General features: G+C 41.5%; 1 protein-coding gene across 2 annotated transcripts in view; it reads right to left on the reverse strand.

Annotated features, from left to right (window-relative positions):
* Positions 1-4,119: 4,119 nt before the first annotated feature.
* Positions 4,120-22,953, reverse strand: part of NCKIPSD (NCK interacting protein with SH3 domain) — a 129,336-nt gene continuing 110,502 nt past the window's right edge. The window contains exons 9-13 of one of the 2 annotated variants that reach the window (XM_070738413.1): positions 19,757-19,837; positions 17,427-17,555; positions 12,356-12,448; positions 8,291-8,463; positions 4,120-5,846 (exon numbers count right to left, since the gene is read on the reverse strand). In XM_070738413.1, coding sequence (XP_070594514.1) covers positions 5,643-5,846; positions 8,291-8,463; positions 12,356-12,448; positions 17,427-17,555; positions 19,757-19,837 — 680 coding nt within the window. In that variant the 3' untranslated portion in view covers positions 4,120-5,642. Of the gene's footprint in view, positions 5,847-8,290; positions 8,464-10,748; positions 11,238-12,355; positions 12,449-17,426; positions 17,556-19,756; positions 19,838-22,953 lie in introns of those variants that run through there. The other variant, XM_070738415.1, reaches the window with a different exon arrangement.

Consider the following 22,953-nt stretch of genomic DNA (forward strand, 5'->3'; position numbering starts at 1 on the left):
TCCCCACCTTTTCCAGCCCTGTTTCCTCCCAGGAGATTCCTAGTGGCCCCACAGAGACTTCTCCCCGCCTTATCTGGCCCTGTTTCCTCCCAGGAGATTCCTAGTGGCCCCACAGAGGCTTCTCCCCGCCTTATCTGGCCCTGTTTCCTCCCAGGAGATTCCTAGAGAGGCCCTCTGGAGGCTTCTCCCTGCCTTTACCAGTTACAGTTGCAGAGGCTCAGGTTTGTAAGTGGAAAATGGTTCTTGAGAAGAGGCAAAAAAAATCTCGAACACCTGGTTCTTATCTAGAAAAGTTCATAGGTAGAGGCATTCTTAGGTAGAGATACCACTGTACTCTGATGGGCCGGGCAGATGCAGCTGGGGAAAGGCTGTCCTTCAAATAATCCAGCTCCAAGACATGCAGGGCTTTAAATATGATAACCAGCAGCTTGAATTGCACCCAGAAGCAGAAAGGCAATCAGTGCAGTGCCTGCAAGAGGCAACGCATGTACAAATTTGGGCTTTGGCAATACTTTGCGAGTCACTGCATTTGAACACAACATTTTAGCCATCTGGATACTCTTCAAAGACAGCCCCATGTAGCCACAGTGTGGGTGAGAAGGAATGTGCTAACTACCATGGCAAAAGCCCTCTTGGCCATGAATGCCACAAGCTCCTTGAACAAGAGTTGGAGTCCAGGAAGAACACCCAGATTATGCACCACATCTGCCTGAAGCAGTGCAAACCCATCCAAGACTGAAGATGGTAATTCCTGATGAGCCAAAGACCCTCTGACATTGCTAGGTTCAGTTTTAGCCTTTGTGCCCCATCCATACCTGAACAGCCTTCAGGCACAGAGAAAGGGCGACTGTAGTATCACTTAACTCACCATGGATAGAGATGTACAACTGAGTGTTGTCCTTGTACAAATGATATGTCTCACTCCAGGATGATGGATGATCTCAACCAGCGGCTTCATGCAGGAGTAGAGGAAACGCTGATCCTGTGAGTCTTTTGCTTTTGATCAACAACCACTGGAAACAACCTTGGAGGAAGGAACTAAACTGGGACAAGACTGTGCTCTGAAGTGGAAGCTGTTCCAGAAAAATACCATGGTTGACAGTATCAAAAGCCGGTGAGAAGTCAAATAGACCAAGGATGGATGCACTGCCCCCATCTAACTCCCACCAGAGACCATCATAGTAGCATGGTAGCAGTAGTAGCTGTTGATATTGTGAACCAATTTCTTAAAGGGAAGAATTGGCACAAGAGCCTTGGAATAATTGGCCTGGAAGGCAAAGGATTGAAATACTGTACTATATTTTGAGCAACCAAAATTCAAAGGCAACAGGGGTACTGATAACTTTATTTCAGCATGTTGAGATTGATTGCCGTCTGTCTAAATAAGTTTGGGAAGAAAGGCAAGGAATGGGGTACTTCATTAGCACAGTTACCTCTTGCAGATCTAAGCAGCTCCACAAGGTTCTAGAGAAGAGCAACAAAAATGATTAGGGGACTTAGAGGCTAAAACATATGAAGAGGAATGGCTGCAGGAACTGGGCATGGCTAGTTTAATGAAAAGAAGAACCAGGGGAGATTTGATAGCAGTGTTCTAATATCTCAGGGGTTGCCACAAAGAAGAGGGAGGGAAGCTATTCTCCAAGCACCTGGGGAAGAACAAGAAGCAATGGGTGGAAACTAAACAAGGAGAGAAGCAACTTAGAACTAAAGAGAAAATTCCTGACAGAACAATTGATCAGTGGAAAAGCTTGCTTCCAAAAATTGTGAATTTATTTATTTATTTATTGTATTTGTATGCCGCCCCTCTCCGTAGACTCGGGGCGGCCAACAACAATAATATAAAACATCATGTAAATCCAATACTAAAACTAATACTAAAACAATTAAAAAAAACCTTATTTGTGAAACCAAACATACATACAAACAAACATACCATGCATAAATTGTAAAGGCCTAGGGGGAAAGAATATCTCAGTTCTCCCATGCCTGACAGCAGAGGTGAGTTTTAAGGAGCTTACGAAAGGTGAGGAGGGTGGAGGCAATTCTAATCTCTGGGGGGAGTTGGTTCCAGAGGGCCGGGGCCGCCACAGAGAAGGCTCTTCCCCTGGGGCCCGCCAAACGACATTGTTTTGTTGACGGGACCCAGAGAAGGCCCACTCTGTGGGACCTAACCGGTCGCTGGGATTCGTGCGGCAGAAGGCGGTCTCGTAGATAACCTGGCCCGGTGCCATGAAGGCCTTTATAGGTGATGACTAACACTTTGAATTGTGACCGGAAACTGATCGGCAACCAATGCAGACAGCGGAGTGTTGGTGTTACATGGGCATTTTGGGGAAAGCCCATGATTGCTCTCGCAGCTGCATTCTGCATGATCTGAAGTTTCCGAACACTTTTCAAAGGTAGCCCCATGTAGAGAGCATTACAGTAGTTGAGTCTCAAGGTGATGAGGGCATGAGTGACTGTGAGCAGTGACCCCCGGTCCAAATAGGGCCGCAACTGGTGCACCAGGCGAACCTGGGCAAATGCCCCCCTCCAACACTGGAAGTTTTAAAGAAGATGTTGGATAACCAGTGTAGAGTCTCCTGCCCAAGCAGGGGGTTGGACTAGAAGACCTCCAAGGTCCCTTCCAACTCTGTTATTATTATTAGATATTATAATTTCTGCCAGGCAAAACACTGGATAGGTCATTAGTTTGATTCATTGCCACTTCTTCCTTGCACAAATCGAATCTGTGTAAAGGAAATGAGGAATTATTTGGACTGGAACAAAACAGTATTCAAGATACATTATGCTAGTCATACAGTATTGGTATTATACTGTCCTAAAAATGTAAAAGTGAACAAATTTGCTCACTTGTTCACTTGAACAACCACTTAAGAAGGCATTAGGATAGACACTAGGAAATTGCACAAAGCCATCTGGGTGGCTTTAGGTCAGTTACTCTCTTTCAGCTCAAGGAAGCAAGCAATGGTAAACCACTTACAAAAATATTGCTATGAAATTGCAAGGACTGTTGCCAGGAGTCAACAACTGACTCAATGACACACAAACCCACATCTTTTCTGAGTTGATTATTATACACTATCCAAAATCAGTTTGTGCTGGATGGCACAAGAAATCCATTATATAAATAAATAAGCTTTAGCTATATATGACACATGGAATAGAACTCATCCATTTCGAAGAGTGGGTGGTTTTCTTGCTGCATTCACACATTTTATACTTGCCAAACTGATCGGTGTTTTCAAGAGTAAATTTAGAAAGATGGAAAACCACATGGAAATCAGCCTTATCTTCCAGACTCAAAAATTATTGCTTTGCTATCGCCAATTACATAGCCACACAACATGGGGCAAATCTATTTCACCTTCTGCACTGATAATATGTTTTGAAGTACAAGTTCAAAACACATCACATTTTTGCCTGGATATGCAATGTTTTTTTTTAAAAAAAAACCCCACAACATTTCCATGAGTTTTTGCATTCAGTTTTCTAATCAGGTTGGATTGTCTGGATTCCCATTTTTGCCCAGGCTATGCTGAATGAATCTTCATATTGTTATTCTTGAACAAGAATTCTAACTGAATGACAAACTGGCCCTTCACTATTTTGCTCCTCCTTGTACAAACATTGCTAGGGATGGGGAGAAGAGAACAAAGAGGGGAATTAACACAGAGTTTTTCTTTTCCTAAGATGAAATAAAGCTTCAGTCTCAGTTCACAAAGAGAGCTGACCCCCCAAATAAACAGTGCTTGTGTGACACTTGTTACAAGGCTGGCTGCTCCTAAATTTTGCCATCCCACATTGCTGTTTAAAAAAGGAACACCATGAATTCCCATTCTGTGGTTTCAGGAGGCTTAATAAAACTATATGGCCTAACATACTTTTAAATAGGATGGACATGGAAGGGAGGCTAAGGGGATGGCATGCATCTAAATAAGGAGCACTTCTGTTTTCTTCTTGCTACCTGAAAGGTCCAATAAAAGCCTAAATCCACAATGGTGATGCATTAGGCTGGCCAGAGGGCAGTACTGTAGTGGAATGTAGCCATTTATAATGCAAACCCACAAGACTCTGCAACACAGAAACACTCTCGAATGAGACAAGAAGGAGAAAATGTTTTTTCTCTATGGACTACATTTATTTGATTCTATGAAAATACAATTCCCTGTCAACATTCACAAGGAATTTGATTCTATGAAAATACAAGTCCCTTTCAACATTCACAAGGGATATACATATATATATATATAGGCTGTTTGTTTATTTTGGATGGCACATGTATTGATTCTCTACTTGAAAGACAGAAGATGGCAGAAGCTCCCTAGATGGACATTGTTGTCAAATAGATGCTCTAGCCTAAGGAACTGTTTCCAATTATTTCTGCATCCAATTAGATTCATAGAGGTTATCCAAATGTTTCCAGTTTAAATTCAGGCTACTGCTACAGCAACGGTTGTAAAGCTCTTATTTACCCACTGCGAAGAGCTATGGCAGCATGCATGTTTATTGAGATATTACAGCCTCAGTCCATCAAAGGCTCTCAGTAGGAAAGGGGGCAACTCCACTCTGCAGAAGATCTGGAGGAATTAGATAAAGAGGACTTCTCCCAACTTGTGCATATTAAGGAGCAGCAGTAGCACGCATCAGGCTCAGGTAGCTTTTTGAACATAAAAAACGGTAAAGCTAGGCAGAACCAATTGCTAGGCAAGGCAAAAGACACCCCGCAGGCAGATCGCGCACTGTGCGTTTCCACTTACAGACACACAGTGCTCATACGTGCAATGCCAGAGGCAAAAATACTAGCACATACCAGGAAAGAAGCAATGATTTTCAAAGCGGGTACGCCTTAACGGTGAGTCTAAGTAGCAGGCTGTTTGGAGGATCTCTTGCTGCAGTGCCTGGACAATCAGTATTCTCGTCCTTGTTTGGCGTGCAAGAGACTGAAACGTAAACACTACTGCATTAAGCATTTAAGACAAGCGGGCGCTTTCTCCGATCAGAGTCACGGATAGCGCTCGGCATGTTGAGCCCACATAGGTATACATGGATCAGAAAACTCACTGGGCTTTGTTAGGAGAAGCAAGTCGATTCTTCCTCACTAGCACTGTAGCAACTTTGCACTAGATGTTGCGGACACAAAATTACCAAAGCATGTCGCTCAGATTATTGGCCTGCTCCATTTCGTAGCTAGCGGCAAGACAACAAATGTGCGGAGAGACAGATAATTATGACGGAGGCTTCTTGCTTTGCGATCCTAAGGACAGCATAAAGTTATTTAGATCACCCTTGTCCTTTTAATTTTTTTAGTGCAAAGATCACCAAGGAGATACTAATAATAATATTCTCCTGCCTTCAGTCAAATCATGCCGATGGCGCTAAAAAGCCAAATCCCCCTCTAATCTGTAAGGTCACCCCCAGCCCCAGCCGCAGACCCAGAAAGGCTATTTTTTAAAAAAATGCACTTCACACTGGTGGGCATCTATGCGGAAACTTCCTTTGTTGGGCCTTTCAATACTCCCTTGAAACTCCGGGGCTCACCTGCAGGTCTAATAAGGCAGGAGCTCTAATGGGAAGGATGGGAAAGACATAGCCACAAGAGGTATTTTTTTATTCCACGCTATTTCTTTCCCTTTGATCAATTAGCTGGCTCCGGGCGCTATCTCTGGAAACTCTTTATAAATCTCTTGGATTATCATTTTGTCCATCTGGCACTGCTGACTGTCCTCTGCTTCCGCCATGATGCGTTGCAAGGTCCCCTGCAGGTCAGTTATACGGTGTTTATGTTGTAGGTATGGGGTAGTGCGCATGATGGCGTGCATCAGAGACAGGTACTCCATCCGCAGCTGTAAGAGCAGAAGACAGTGGGGGGAAAAATGAGAAAGAGGAGAAATCAAGGTGGGGGCAGCCTTCTGGAAATGCAGTGGCACCTCTACCTACAAATGCCTCTACTTACGAACTTTTCAAGATAAGAACCGGGTGTTCAAGACTTTTTTGCCCCTTCTCAAGAACCATTTTCCACTTACAACCCCGAGCCTCCGAAACTGTAACCGGAAAAGGCAGGGAGAAGCCTCCATGGGGCCTCTTTAGGAATCTCCTGGGAGGAAACAGGGCTGGAAAAGGCAGGGAGAAGCCTCTGTAGGGCCTCTTTAGGAATCTCCTAGGAGGAAACAGGGCCGGAAAAGGCGGAGAGAAGCCTCTGTGGGGCCTCTCTAGAATCTCCTGGGAGGAAATAGGGCCGGAAAAGGAGGAGAGAAGCCTCTGTGGGGCCTGTCTAGGAATCTCCTAGGAGGAAACAGGGCCTCCACCCTCCCTGTGGTTTCCCCAATTGCACACATTATTTGCTTTTACATTGATTCCTATGGGAAAATTGCTTCTTCTTACAAACTTTTCTACTTAAGAATCTGGTCACGGAATGAATTAAGTTCGTAAGTAGAAGTACCATTGTACTTTGGAAAAAGTTAATCCTTGTGAAGTGCAGGAATTCCCTCAGAAGCCATTAGAATTGTCTTGAAAGAGTTCTGAACCCATTCAAGATTTGTTTTGCATGTGCTATGAAAAATTTAGGTGATTTCAAATGCTGAGCTTTAATCCACTTTAAATCTTCAAATCCGTTATGACTTCATATTTCAGTGGTGACATCTTGAATTGGCTTTTGGAGGCAATGCAGAATCTATAGCATTAACATAATGTGCTTCTACAGGCCATTACTACTAGAAAAGGTATCTCTGATACCCAGAAAGTATCACCTTAGAGTAAAATTGTTTGCAGGCAGCAATTCCATGATACAAATTTTAAAAAATGTTACTGGCTATTTCACGTAATTTCATGTAATAACATGTCATTGCAACCGCCCTTGATTTTTACTCTGAAGTGAGAACAGAGTACAATGTATAAGCATTGGTTAAAGGCCCTTAAAGTTGCTTTATTACATGAATTTGCATTTTCTTTAAATAATACAGTATTTTGAAAAGGGAAGAAAATAAGGAAGAACAGTTTCCTTATAAATTCAGCAAGAAATGTTACGACTTGTATGCCAACAATGCCTCCATTGAGAAAAGGAAAATCTTCTATTGGCACTGAAGGGAGAGTCTTCTCTCCTTGTTCTTTTTAATTCCTCTATCTCGGCTGCCCGGGAAAAGTTCAAGAACGGAAGCAAGCAATTTTAAACTTCCTCTCCATGTGCAAAGTGGTCTTAATTTGAATCAGAATCCTGTGCATGTCACTTTAGGTAATTAGGCACATAATTAATGCAATTTGTAGCTTGACTATTACCAACCATAGACATCTAATTTAATTTAAATCTAAATGAGATCTTATTAATCTATTCAACTCTGTAGATATGAGACTACTGTACATACTTTAGAAGAGCCTCTGGCTCTCCAGATGTTCCTAACCCACAATTCTACCCCCCTCCCCTTCATCACTGATTGTGTTGACTAGGGCAGCTGGAGTTGTTGTTTAGTGATAAGGCAGAACATTGATTCCTTTCTTCATTCTATAGCAATGATGGCGAACCTTTTTTTCCTTGGGTGCTGAAAGCATGTGTGCACAATAGTGCGTGCCCACACCCATAATTCAATGTCCCCAGTGCATGTGCGCAAGATCCCCACATGCTGCTCCACTCTCTCATAGGTGTGTGCAACCCCCTGCGCCTCGTTTTGAGCCTAGCAGACTGTCCTGAAGCCTCTGGATACTGAAAACAGCCCTTTCCAGACTTCCAGTGGGCCAATTTTCACCCTCCCCAGCCTGGGAAAGGCGAAAATGGCCTCCCCGCCCACCCAGAACACAACTGGAGGCTAGAAATGGCCCATTTCCTGACTTCCAGTGGGCCCGGTAGGCCCATTTTTTTGCCTTCCCCAGGCTCCAGAGGCTTTCTTGAAGTCTGGGGAGGGCAAAAATGCTCCCCCTGGTCTCCTGGAGGCCCTTTGAAGGCCGAAAATGTCCTCCCAGAGCCTCTGTGCGAGCCCTGTACTTATGTGTCATCCAAAACAGGTTGTGTGGAGACTCCTGGGAGGGGCCAGCCTAAAACCAGTTGGCCAACGGGTTATGAGCACTGGAGGTGAGCTAGGGCAATGGCTCGTGTGCCCACAGATATAGCTCCGTATGCTACCTGTGGCACAAATGCCATAGGGTCACCACCATGCTTCTATAGCAATAAGACCAGAGAAGAGAAAGAGAAGCACTCCTTCTACCATTCTAGTTCACACATGCCCCAAATATTCATCTCGTAATGTTTTTGCTCTTGGGGAGAAAAATCTAGGGCTACGTTTCCTCTTGTAGGCTTTACCTTTTCTCCAGGGGAGAGATCCGAAATCTGTCGCACAATTATGTCAATCATTACCATCATGTCTGTGTGGTAAAAGATGCTTGCAGTGTCATTGGAAGCAAAGATGTCTTGAAGAAATTTCAACACAGAATGGGGAGGCTGGGGCTGGTGTTTAAAGATGCACACAGGATCATCTGGTGAAAAAGACAGAAAGTGGGATATTCTGTCGTGCAAGGCCATTTCTCATTTGGGTAAGAGGCAGTCATTTACTCCCTATAACACGGTGCAGGCATTACGGTAGCTTTTGTTCAGACCAATCCAGCCAGGGTTTGGGAAGGAAGTGTGTGCATGAATGAGCAACGCAGGAAGATCGAATACTTCCAAGCCACAGCTTACATTCCTTTATTAAAGAAAATTATCCCAGAGAGGAAACATTAGATAGAGTGAACTGACTCCAGCTACAATGACAGCAGATGTATCAATAAAGCATAAAATTTTGTGTGCTTTTTAATTATCCAGGTTAATTGCCTGAAAGAGAAAATATTTCGGCTCATGAAACTCTTTGGATATTAAAATATTCTGGTGGAAGAAGTTACGTTTACTCAAGTTTCTTCTTCTGCAACATCTCCTTTTTCAATCAGAATCTCCTTAAGATCTTTGACAATTTCTAGAGTCTTTACTGATAGCCAGATGCTGGGATGAAATGGGAGGATTTTGTTGTTTGTAGGGCTAAGTTTTGGAGCAGCCCGAGAAAATGTATTTGGTGTTGTCTTTGCTGCTTGTATTAAGCTACGATGTGAACAATAAATAAATGTAATACATATTTAATAAATAAAATAAATAAACTATCATTTATGTGGTTGGAGAGTCAAACTTTGGGCTGTGAAACCTGCCTTTGCTTCCCATTCTTTCTAGCACATGCAGTATACAAGTGCAGTGAGAATACAAGAGTTACAGGCAAGCACAGAGTTTTCGTTTTTCCTGATTTTGTTTTCATAGGCTTTTGTGTTCCCTTGCAGACATGGAGATGATGATGATGATTATTATTATTGTTATTATTAATTAGATTTGTATGCCGCTCTTCTATGAAGACTCAGGGCGGCTCACAAGGTACCTTTATAATTTGCATTTTCTTTTTCTTCCAAATTAAACCATAATACAATTAATTTAAAATTCTCTCTAAAGGAACTGGCTTCTTAACACTACCAAAATCCTTCTTGATTTGAAAATTATTTGGCTTTCTTCCCTGTTTCTTTATATAGGTCTTTGGTAACATTTCACTTTGGTGAAATGTGGAGAAGGTACAGAACAGCACGATTGCTTTCTATACACTTAGGCAAAGAATTGAAGAGCCAGTTTGGTGTAGTGCTTAAGGCATCAGGCTAGAAAACTGGGAGACTGTGAGTTATAGACCCATGATGGGCATAAAGTCAGCTGTGTGATCTTGGACCAGTCACACTCTCTCAGCCCTAAGAAGATGGCAATGGCAAATCAACTTTGAAATCTTGCCAAGGCTTTGGCCAGGGATTCACCAGTAATCAACCCTGATTCTAAACTATACACCTTGAAATAACATTCACCAGTAATCAACCCTGATTCTAAACTATACACCTTGAAATAATTTCTTTTAAATAATTTTAAACAGGTCATAGGATCCCTTAATTCAAATTTATAGTCATACAATGTATTTATAGGCTGTCAATCTTTGCTTTTCCTCTTAATAAGACTATATTCATTAATCTCTCTCTCTGATATATAATTTTCTACAGCCAGAGCCCTGAGTTTCCCCTCAAACCTGTCCTTCAATTCAGACTTCTGAAACACTTTTTTCCTCAGGTTCCTTTTCTATTTGAAGTATAAACTGAAGATGCCCTGAGTTTTCAACATCAGTTAGGGTGCTTGGATATTTCACAGAACCTATTTTAGAACTGTGATATCTTTCTTTTTCCTGCCTAAAATGATGGGAATTCACAGTACTGGTTGATGTAATTCGGGCCATTGAAATCTAATGTCAAAATTCTCTTTTTTATTGAACAATATTGGTGCAAGTAGGCTACTAAATGTGTAAATGGGCAAAAAGTGGTCACCCAGCCCTTCACTGCAGTAAACCATTGCATGTTTTAATATATGAAAAGCTATAACATTTTATTTGACCAATAATTGTTTTTCAAAAATAGGGGTTTTTTTCTTTCTATATGAAGAAATATGAAACCAGTATATATATTCCATGATGTTAAAAAACACAAATTTGTTTCTACTGGGGAAGCAGAACATATCTCTAAAGAGGCTTCTATAGAAATTTTTAATTTGCTACTCAATATTCAGTGACTTCTTCAAAGAATGGACATTTTGGCAATGGGATAAGTTAAAGCTCTGTTGAGTAATATAAAACTAAAACCAGCTCTTGGCTGGCAATATGAAAAGAACACTATTTTCATATGGAAAAAAACCCTTAAACCAGGAATAAAAGAACCTATTAATCTTCAAACAAAATAATTTGATTTAATTTTTTTCCTTTGTTTCAAAAATGAACACACACTTATCTCTTCACACACAAACAAATATAGCTTTTCTGCTCCTAAAGGCATTAAACTGCACAAAGCTTTGTGAGGAAAGCATGGATACAATGGTATTAGGCTGTCTAGAAATAAGGCTTTCCAGATTTTAAATGAAGTGCTTTTCTATAGGCTCTGTAGATTCAGGAGATTTAACACAGGGCTCACTGCTGGAAAAAAGTAATCCGTGGCTAAATTAATTCAAAGATGGAAGGAGAGGATTTTTTTGGTGGCTAGCGGTGAGGGGGGGGGGATACCCTAAGAAGCCAGATGTTGCTTTCTTGTGATACACAACACATATGTAGGGAAATAAATTAAGCTATCATGTTGCTTATATCCTGGACTGGAAGGTTTCTCTAGGGGTGGAGCATTATCTTCATTGAAAGTCAATGACCAAATGTCCCTGACAAAACCTATGAAGGAACAAAGCAGAATGCAGGTGATTTTCACAACAATTAGGGGTGGACGTTAATGAAGACAAGATCATCCTCTTTTTGGTTATACAGTGATACCTCGTCTTACAAACGCCTCGTCATACAAACTTTTCGAGATACAAACCCGGGGTTTAAGATTTTTTTACCTCTTCTTACAAACTATTTTCACCTTACAAACCCACCGCCACCACTGGGATGCCTCACCTCCAGACTTCCGTTGCCAGCGAAGCGTCCGTTTTTGTGCTGCTGGGATTCGCCTGAGGCTCCTCTCCATGGGAAACTCCACCTCTGGACTTCCGTGTTTTTGTGATGCTGCAGGGGAATCCCAGCATTGCAAAAACGAGCGCTTCGCTGGCAATGGAAGTCCGGAGGTGGGGTTTCCCAGCAAGGGGAGCCTCAATGAAATCGCAGCATCACAAAAACACAGAGGTCTGGGGGTGGGGTTTCGAGGACTTCGGTGTTTTTACGATGCTGCAATTTCACTGATGCTCCCTTCGTTGGGAAACCCCACCTCCGGACTTCCGTTGCCAGCGAAGTGCTCGTTTTTGCGATGCTGGGATTCCCCTGCAGCATAGCAAAAGCACAGAAGTCCGGAGGTGGGGTTTCCCATGGAGGTGAGCCTCAGGGGAATCCCAGCAGCGCAAAAATGGGCGCTTCAGCTGGCAAAAGGGGTGAATTTTGGCCTTGCACGCATTAATCGTTTTTCCATTGATTCCTATGGGAAACATTGTTTCGTCTTACAAACTTTTCACCTTAAGAACCTCGTCCCGGAACCAATTAAGTTTGTAAGACAAGGTATCACTGTATTAGGAACCATGATCCCAGTGTTGCTGGGTTGAACTCTATACAGACAAACAATTTAGGAAGCCATTTAATAGCATGCCATTTGAATGGTAACCAAGCCAGAATTCCAGCAGGCCAGTGCCTTGAATGCAGATGCTAGACACGTTTTCCTAACCCAGACCTTTTAAAAAGCAGAAGCCTCCTGGAATTGAAAGGCTGTTTACCAATCTTTCTCTGCCTATAGTTTCCTAGATCCACTCTCCCATTAGTTCTGACTCAAACTGGATAAGTAATTCAACATCAAGAGACCTCACCTCCACGATTCAGAAGCAGCAGCAGCTTCTCTGTAAATATTTTGATGTTCGAGTGCTTCTTCACAGTAGCCATGATCACATTATGCTCCGGAACTAAGAAACAAGAAGAGGGTTTATTAGAGATCTCTGCCTGCTTCATTGCTTCTGATCCCGTCAGTTGACTGAAGCCCATTCTGACCTGAGTTTGATGCTGAGGTTGTTATTCTCAAGAAATGGGCAGGTTTCTTTGGCCATGTCACTGTCAGAGCCTTATCATTCCAGGCTAGTCAAGGTTGTCTGGTGCTTGGTGAGACCGGCAATTTGGTCTAGTTGGCAGTCTTTGTGGTCTGCCCTCTGATCTTTGAGAAGGATCAGTTTTGCTATCCCTTAAGGCAGGGGTTCTCAACCTTTCTAATGCCGCGTCCCCTTAATACAGTTCCTAATGTGGTGGTGACCCCCCTCCAATGATAAGTCTAGCGCCAATTCTCCCAACGGAGCTTGAAGCTGATTGGCAGGAAGGTCGGAGGGGCCCCCCCACTGTAAAACCTGATTGGTCAGATTGTAAAAATAGGTTCTGAGGCGCCAGAATAGAAGCTTTTAGTTTTTAACACTGTGGGAATTTTGTCTTTTCCCGTGGTATTAGGCAACCCCTGTGAAATGGTCGTTCGACCCCCAGAGGGGTCCCGACCCCCAGGTTGAAAACCACTGCCTTAAGGAGTCAGCAGTCTGCTCTGTCCTCAAGAAGCTATAGCTACAGTCAATCATTTTGGACAATTTTCACCCTGTTTATAGCCATTACTTTTTAGAAAAAAGTGATTGCCTTGTAGCTTCAGAAGGCTCTTGTTCAAATTATCCAGACCCTTTCCAGGAAGGTAGAACTGAAAGTGCATTATTTGGACTTGTAGAGGACATCTGAAGGGAATAGAATGGGAGTAGTGGCCTCAGTCAGGTTAGCTTCAGGGCTGACACATTCATTCTTGCTCTCTTTGATCTCCTATCATGATTTCCCATCATGAACCATGGTATAATTGTGGACTGACTCAGGGTAGGTGTGGGGTAGGAGTTGGGAACACGGAATTATGCTAGTTCTCCTCTTTCCTCCAAAATTTGCCCCATGATTCATCTTTTCTGGAATGCTTCATGGCTTGATGTTCTCCTCATTCTTATTTAATATTTATTTATTTATTCGATTTTTATGCCGCCCTTTTAGACTCAGGGCGGCTTACAACACGTTAGCAATGGCACTTTTTAACAAAGCCAGCATATTGCCCCCACAATCCGGGTCCTCATTTTACCCACCTGGGAAGGATGGAAGGCTGAGTCAACCTTGAGCCAGTAATGAGATTTGAACCGCTGACCTGCAGATCTACAGTCAGCTTTAGTGGCCTGCAGTACAGCACTCTACCTGCTGCGCCATCCCGGCTCTATCTACATGAAGTCACCAAGTGAGGTCATTCAACAACACAGAGTGAGATCACCAATAGGCCAATAATACTCAGCTATGTATGTATGTCCATCCCTGACCAGCCAAGATATGCTGCTGAGTTTCTTTCTCAGTGCCTAGAAGTTGGGGGGGGGGGGGTCTGAATGCCTAGAAGTGCCTAGAAGTTGGGGGGGTCCAACCCTAGCTGGAAGAAGTGCTTTGAGGGTTAGGGTCTTCTGGATCAATGATTTTGCATCTTTAGTTCTGGGTGAGGTCGCATTACTCCAAACAGAACTGCTATACAATTTGGAGATCCTTCTTGATTTGTGTTTGAAGAGCAAATGGCAGCCATGGCCAGGGGTCCTTTGTGTTGTGTACTCATTCTTGTGTCAGTTGGGTTGTTCATGCGTTTGTTACCTCCCAAGTGCATATTTACTGTATATGATTCTTTAAAAACCAACCAATATAATTATGACTATGTTAGTAGATATCTCTTTATGGAACTACCTCCTGAATCTTTTATGAGCCTGGAACACATAACTGCACCTAGTCTATATTTGTACAACTCTACAATCAACAGCACTATTTTTAAAAGGTGCATTTTGCCTTTATTCCATATTGATTTTGTCTATTGAAGGATTTAATTGATATACAGAACCTGAGTATTATTCATCCTCAAAAAACAGTAGGTTATTGTAAGTTGGAAATGAGATGAAATAAAATATTATAAAATACATTTATAAATAAACAAACAAACAAATAAACAACCAACCAACCCTAGGTCTCATTTTAAGAGTCAGAGAAAATGGAAATTGAATGGAAATTGAATAGAAACTACAGAAACTTTGATAAATTAATGTAAAATACTTGGGTTTCTTTACTTTAATTTCAGAATAGGGTGGTTGTACAATGTTCGTCAGAACTTACCCCAGACTTCTGCAATCTGAATATGCTCCAGCCAGACTATTTGGAAATTATGTTAATTCTGCACTAATATATCCTATTATATCCTAATAAATGCTATTTTGGCAGAGATTGGCTTATGTTATGGAATTGTACTTGAAGACTTACGTTATGACAAACAAGCTGACTTTCCAATCAGCAAGCATCTAATTAATTAGAGTCAAAGTTATTCCCACAAATTTAAAAAAACTGAGCTCACCTACTCTTTGCAGCTGGTAAGAAATATCTAGTAAGAGCTCAACCAATGCCCCATAGTGGTGACCCATTGGTATTGCTTCTCCCTTTGGAATCTATGTTATTATGTCATACATTTATTTATTGGATTTGTATGCCGCCCCTCTCCGTGGTTTTCCACTGTATCCCAAACAAAAAAGAATATTTCCCAAAGCTGGATAGTCCTGCAGATGTTTTTGGCTAATTTCTAATTAAGCCACATAATGAAGGAAGGAAAACAATGAATAAAAAAGCAAAGAAAGCAAACTTGATCAGGTCTCATGATTAATTCTGTGTCTCAAGAAAAAAAAAATCCTACATCCCCACCCAAATACTAATGATGTTTTTCCTTATCTACATAACAAGCTGCTGATTATAATAAGTGGAGTTTTTTAAATTTCTTCCTCCATCAAAATGATGCAATGTGGGATGGCATCATTTACAAACGCATTAAGCAATTAAGATGTGACAGTTACCACGTGACAGTGTTAAGAATTTGCCAATTTTCTTGGGATTAAGAGGCAAGAGCACATCACAGCGTATTGTGTATCTTGCTTTATTTTTTATTTTTTAAAGCTTGCAATCACTACCAGCCAGAATAAGTTAAGCTGCCTCCCAAAAGGTTTTCAGCTTGGCCAGAATATGAAAGAGCAGGCATTCCAGAAGAAAGTACCCAATAGAGTATCTTTGTAAAAGAGACGCCAATGCTTCTACAGTTAATGAGATTCACAGGGCACAGCAAGGGATAAGCAGAAAATCTGCCACTCACTAAAAGGAGGAAGATGCCTGGTTAACTGCAGAATTACACTGATAAGAGTCCTGTGAAGTGCTCTCTCCTTTAAAGCGGAGGGTTACTGAAGTTTTAACCCATGCAACCCAGGCTTTTTACACACCAGCAGGACTGTGAAGTGGTATTGCAAAATGGAAGGCGGTCCCGCTATAAGCAAAGCAGAAATCTTATCCCACTGTTGCAACTCTTGAATTCCTAGTTGCAAAATGAAGGATTATGGGACCCACACTTTAGTCACAGGGGAAAGCAGCAGAAGCAAGGAGATATCTGATTCAGGATGAATCACTCCTAGGAGTTTGGGAATGAAATGAATGCACTGTAATACATTAATGAAGCTACAATAGTACAAGATAGCCTGTCAAAAGGCTAATTAAGAGGCGACATGAGGCTTATAAATAATCATGTGTGCAATTAAAATAGAAAATGCTTCTTCACCCTGCCCTCAAAATATTAGAATATAAATTTATTTCCTGAGTGTTGGAGAGATTCAGACTGAAGATATCGTTCTTAATTTACAATACAGTTAACTGTAAAATGTGGTGGCCGCCATAGACTTTAAGGGATGCAGGTGAAGTCATGAAGAATGCAGCTACCTAGTTTTGATAGTTAATCAAATGCCAGGATTAAAGGCAGTGGGCTTCTTGGCTTCCTTTTACTCGATACATTGAAGCCTGAGGTAGCTATCCATGTGTATCCTTTGCACGAGGAGAAAGTTTTAATGAGAAATTCCCTTAAGAAGCAATTTTATATCTGTGGATAAAAAGATTTTATCTTTGGGAGAAAAGAGATATTTAGGACTAGGAGAAGATGGCAACAATACAGTGCCTGGACTTTGTTCAGGTCTGAGTGGCGAGAAACAGACTCAGGATCAATCCTGTCAAGACTGAGTGCACTGGTTGTTTGGACCCCTTGGATCTGGGATTTTTTCAGTTTTTGTCTTGGATGGGGACTAGCATGCAACTTGAAGGTCTTCCTGAAGTCATCACTATTGCTTCAGTAGCATTACAAAGGTGCAGTTTTACCTTTGTAGAAATAGGATTACATGGGAGATGGTCTTTTGGGAAACAAATCAAAACCTTGCTCAACATTGGGACAATTTATCACATGTTCTGGGGCACTGTGCTGCCATACCAAGGTTAGCTGCTTAAGGATTAACTGGTAAGTTCAGGAACAAGTTTAGCATTCCTTAAGAATATCTGCCCTCTTATTTTCAGAATTCTGAATCACAGAATAACATAGAAACATAGAAACATAGAAGACTGACGGCAGAAAAAGACCTCATGGTCCATCTAGTCTGCCCTTATACTATTTTCTGTATTTTATCTTAGGATGGATATATGTTTATCCCAGACATGTTTAAATTCAGTTACTGTGGATTTATCTACCACGCCTGCTGGAAGTTTGTTTGTTTGAAGTTTGAGTATATCTTATTCTACAATAGTGCTGTCAAACTCCTGGCCATGGGCTGGATGGGTCACATACTGGCCACACACAAGGTTTAGCGAAGGGGGGGGGGGAGAGAGGAAAAGTCCCAATATGTCAGGTGACGCTGCCATGATGATGCGAGCTTGACACCCCTGTTCTCCAACATGGGTGCAAATTGAGGCTGTTTTCAAGTTAGCATATGACAATAAAAAAAAGTTCCCCATGAATTGAAACCCCAATATAATCTCAGTTGGGAAAAAAAACTTTCTGCCACTGACCTGGAATGTGAATATTAAAAGCCAGAAGAACATTAACGAACAGATCAGGCAGCTGGTCTGTGCTATCTGAAGGCAATCCATCTTCAATCACATGCAGCAGGAACTGAATAAATTGGGAATTGAGATGCTCTGTGGAAGGAAATAAAGGACAGAGACATTGAATTTTTACATGGAAAGGAATAACTCTAATATGAGATGGGTATTAGCCTTACTGAAGCCAACCTTAGCTAGTTGGCACTTGGTTAAGTTGGTGAGATACGTAGGAGAGAGATTCCAGTTTACTTGTAGACCTAGATGATAAACTCAGACCTCCCGTGGAAGATTTCTAAAGTAGCGGGTGGGGAGAGCATAGTTTGGAGGGGAGAATGATATGGCCTAGAGCAGGGATCTCCAACCTGTGGGCCACGGCTACTGGCAGGCCGTAGCTTATTTGCAACTGGGCCAAGTAGCTGGCAGGCTGACTTGTGGGCACAATCCTACTCGTATGAGCAGTAGGCTAACATGCGCGCAGAGTCACACCAGTGGCAAGCGCTGGCAATTGCAGACCCACTTGCACAAGCAGCGGGTGTCCCACTGCTCATGCAAATGAAGCTGTGCATGCATGTGCCTGTCCCTCGCACAAAACCATCCCCTCTCCCCCCCCCCCATCACCAGGTCACCAACCCAGAAAGATTGGGGAATGCTCAGTGAAGGGCTACCAAAAATTTTACTATCACACTGTGGGCGTGGCTTATGTATTTTCTTTCAACATCTTTCAGTGCAAAAGAGTCTACGGAGAGGGGCGGCACACAAATCTAATAAATAAATAAATTGGGTGCTCTGGGGTGGAGCTCCATTTTCGCTACCCTCACTGCGTTTCCACCCCCCCTGTCGGGGCAGTAGCCCACCCCTAGAAACTCTGCTCTAGAGGGAAGTCTAAATAAACATCGTGTTCACTAATCTCCATGCACCGTTGTATTCATTCATTCATTCATTCATTCAATTTTTATGCCGCCCTTCTCCTTAGATTCAGGGCTGCTTACAACATGTTAGCAATAGCACTTTTTAACAGAGCCAGCCTATTGCCCCCACAATCCGGGTCCTCCCAGGATTTGTTTTTATTTATTGAATTTATAGGCTGCCCTTCTCCTAGCGGACTCAGGGCGGCTTACAGAAATAAAATATTAACAAAGATTGTTTTTCAATTGGAGAGGAAAAGGGTTTGGGGAGATTGAAGGCTAAGTGAGTTTTCCCACTGCCTGCCTAAAGGTTACATTCTAACCTCGTTACTGAAGGTTCCGCAAAGACTCCCACTTCAAAATTGAACCCTTCACCACCAAGGAACAGACTTCTTGAAAGCTCTCTCTATGCCAGAGATAACTCTCTTTACCAACAGCATCACAAAACACATATGGACTTAATTACCTGTTCCACAACAATTTGTCTAGTTAGAATTAGGCTTAAACATTAGCCATCCATCTTTGTTTGGTGCATTTATTATGAAAGCTCTACAGCTTATGGGAGAATAAGCTGATCTTAGAAAACCAAGATGAAGCAGCAAAGCCAGTAGAGGTCTTTGCTTGTTCTCTTATGTTGTCCAACTTGGCACATATTGCTCCCAAAATTCCAAGGGAACTGACATCTTCTTTAATGCTTTCCTGCTGCCCTAAAGCTGCTATCTATTCTGTTAGACAAACAATAGTTTGAAGAAGCAGGGTTATCTGGATCATCCTTGGAAGATAAATTGGTGATTTATTGCTTTCTACTTGTTGGTGATGAAAAAAAATGTACTCCAGATACTGCATCAGTTTGTAGTTCGGTCTTAAACTCCTCACTCCTCTTATTTCTGTTTAGCAAGAAATACACTATAAGCCACCCTTTATTCTTTCTAAAGTATTCCCCAAATCTACCAGGGTCTAATTATAACCCTTCAATGCAGTAAAAATAACTTTTAATTCTAATACAACATTAGACATTTATTTTATTTAAAGTTCTTCTGCACTGGTTGATAGCCTAGATTCTCTTGATGTTATGTATCAGAATTGATATATAACATTGATATATTAAAAATTACACATATATTTGACATACAATGCAAAAAGTGTAAAGAACATTGGGATCTAGTCTATGGCTTGTTCTAGAATTCCTGAAGCCTACTGATTAACCAATTGCTGTCACAACTTTGCATAGTTTCTGTTTAGGACTTAAATATTTTTATTATACTTCAGGCACTTTCCCATTTAGTAAGAGATCTGGAAATGCAAAAGAGTTAAGAGAGATCTAGAAGTACATGAGTCCTATTAAATGGCTATTTGCCAAATATTTCTCCCTATGTTGTAAATCATTCTTACCATAGTGATGGTATGGCAGAGGTTCTCCCATACAAAATATCATTGCCAGCACCAATGCAGAGTAACACATCTTCTGATGATCTAGGGGGGGAAAACAAATAATTAGCTCTAACAATATCACCATGGCAGAGTATCATGCATTCACGTTCTCAGAATTTACCATATTATTCAGTACAGAATATATTTTCCCTGCTGGACATCTATATATCCACAACTGAAAAGTATATGTAACAAATGCATTAAAAAAAACCAACCAAACCACATATGGACACTTTAAATTAGTACATATCTCAGTATGAGGAGATAGTGTATACTAGCCCACAACAACCACAAAGAAGCCTTGAGTGTCAATGTTCTACAATAAGTATCATTTTAAAATTGGTGTTCATCATCATCTTCTCCTAATTTGGTTACAGCTTCATTTACATTTACTCTGCTGGTTGAACCACAGGGGTAGCTCCCTTCTGATATATTAGGAAACTCATTCTAGGAACTAACAATGTCTCAGAGTGGTTGACACTAGCTTATGCGATAATAAAACCAGTTATTGTGTGCCTTTTTCTGACACTCTTTCCTTAAGCATTCAATGGCATATTTCTGTTTTGAACTGCCCTTCAGAAAATCTGAAACCCCAAAACTGACAAGGCTGGCTAATCTGTAGGATAAGTAGACATATTTATGCCATGGCTAAGCAACTAGGTCATATTCTGCAAATACAGAATAATTAACTTCTTAGCGACTTGTTCGCTGAGCAGAAATTATGCCAGTTGGAAGGTTGCTTGTTTCCAGATGTATCTTAAAGCTTAAACCCTTGTAAATTTCTGCACAATCCCTTTATAAAATAAGGTAGGAAAGTTGGTGGAAGTTAATGCTCTGGACTGCATTCCTAGGGACAATATATTTTATGGCACTAGTTGAAGGCTTGGTCCTAAAGTCCCCGGTGGTGCGGTGGTTAGAATGGAGTACTGCAGGCTACTTCTGCTGATCGCCAGCTGCCAGCAGTTTGGCAGATCAAATCTCAGTTAGCTCAAGGTTGACTCAGCCTTCCATCCTTCCAAGGTTGGTAAAATGAGGACCCAAATATGCTGACTCTCCGTAAACTGCTTAGAGAGGGCTGTAAAAGCACTGTGAAGCGGTATATAAGTCTAAATGCTATTGCTATTTGAGAGGCGATTCTGGGCATAGATTCTGGGGTTTTATTTCACTCCTGCTGACAAGAACCACATTCCTTGCTGCTGGCCGTTAGTGTCCACTAACATGGACTATTGTTGCAGCAGTTTATTTATTTATTTATTGGATTTGTATGCCGCCCCTCTCCGTAGACTCGGGGAGGCTAACAACAGTGGTAAAAACAACATGCGACAATCCAATACTAAAACAGCTAAAAACCCTTATTTTAAAACCAATCATACATACAAACATACCATACATAAATTGTAGAAGCCTAGGGGGAAAGAATATCTCAGTTTCCCCATGCCTGACGACAGAGGTGGGTTTTAAGAAGCGTAGGAAAGGCAAGAAGGGTGGGGGCTATTCTAATCTCTGGGGGGAGTTGGTTCCAGAAGGCCGGGGCCGCCACAGAGAAGGCTCTTCCCCTGGGTCCCGCCAAACGACATTGTTTAGTTGACGGGACCCGGAGTTGACGATTGTTGCCTATTTTCAAATTTAACCTCCAAGAGGAAGAGAAGCACAATATTTAAAAATAAATAAAAGTTTAAAATAGATCTCCATATAAGGTACATTTAATATAATATATTCTCTAGCTATAACTTAAGCACCTTCCCTAAAACAAGAGAAATATTTTCTCTAGAAAAGATCAGTCTAAGCAAATGTGAGTGGAAACCTTAGGAGACTCAGTAACATTCCAGGTGTGCAGTTTTGCTTCCCTTCCAAAACACATACAGACCTCATGCATCAACCTGTCCCAGAGTCTCCTACTGCAGCATAATTTTCACTTGCAGCGTCTATACATGAATGCTCCACAGAATCACAGCCGCTGTCTTTCCTGAATCTTAATTAGTTGGCATGTTCCAACAGGGGTTTACGTGAGAAATGCTGCCTAAGAGGCACATGGCTACCACGAAACACACTTTGTCCTATTTATAATAGATCATGCAGAAATGTATGAAGTTGTGGTATTACATGCAATAATGAATAATCCAATGAAAGGTGTTTAAATAAGGACTGATGCTTAGGTTATCCATCTTGCAAGATGACTAGAAACATAGAAACAAGAAGGTTGAGGGCAGAAAAAGACCTCATGGTCCATCTAGCCTGCCCTTAATACTATTTCCTGTATTTTATCTTAGGATGGATATGTGTTCATCGCAGGCATGTTTAAATTCAATTACTGTGGATTGACCAACCACGTCTGCTGGAAGTTTGTTCCAAGCATCTACTACTCTTTCAGTAAAATAATATTTTCTCACATTGCTTCTGATCTTTCCCCCAACCAGCAAATTCAACCAACAAATGCTCTACCCTCCACATCAGCAAAAAGTCACCCACTAAAAGTCACTGCCTCTTGGTTTCTAGCCTGGTGCCTTAACCATGAGACCAAAGTGGTTACTATCTTTCTGGAAGACTGCATCACTCTCCCCCCTCTGTTTGTGCTGAATTTGTTTTCCAGCTTTAGACCTACAGATGTATCACTGTAGCAGCTGTAACTGTTTTTCAAATGGGAATGGATGGCAACTGGCAGCTGACAGACCACATCTGGTTCTCCTTGACATCTTCTCTGAGTCCTTTACCTTATGTTCATCTCTACAGGCAAATTACACGTAGAGATGAAAAACCAGGAGTAACTTTGAATTCCTCTCATTTACTCTCCTGGCAGAGGAATGAATGTAGAGTGCCTTTGGGCAGTTAACAAAACATTGCCAGAAATTTTAACCTATGGAGTTCATGCTTTGTTTGCAACAAGCCAGGCCTCTATGAACAAAATATTTCATGCTGCAAAAAAGCTAATCTTCTCCAATGTAGAGCTTCAAGCTTACTGCTTCCAGCATAAGGCAACTCTAGTATAAAATATATCATTATATTTTGCTACTATGGCACAAAGGTGAGTAGCTGTTACTTGCTAAAGAGGGAAAGAACAGGAATAATTAAAGATCTGCAAGAATTACATCAAATCACTAGAACCTCAAAAGATAAAGACAGCTGATACATCAAACAGACATGAAATTGCAAGACTTGTT

The sequence above is a fragment of the Erythrolamprus reginae genome, chromosome 2 (genome assembly GCF_031021105.1).
Source record: "Erythrolamprus reginae isolate rEryReg1 chromosome 2, rEryReg1.hap1, whole genome shotgun sequence".
Taxonomy (NCBI): Eukaryota; Metazoa; Chordata; class Lepidosauria; order Squamata; family Dipsadidae; genus Erythrolamprus; species Erythrolamprus reginae.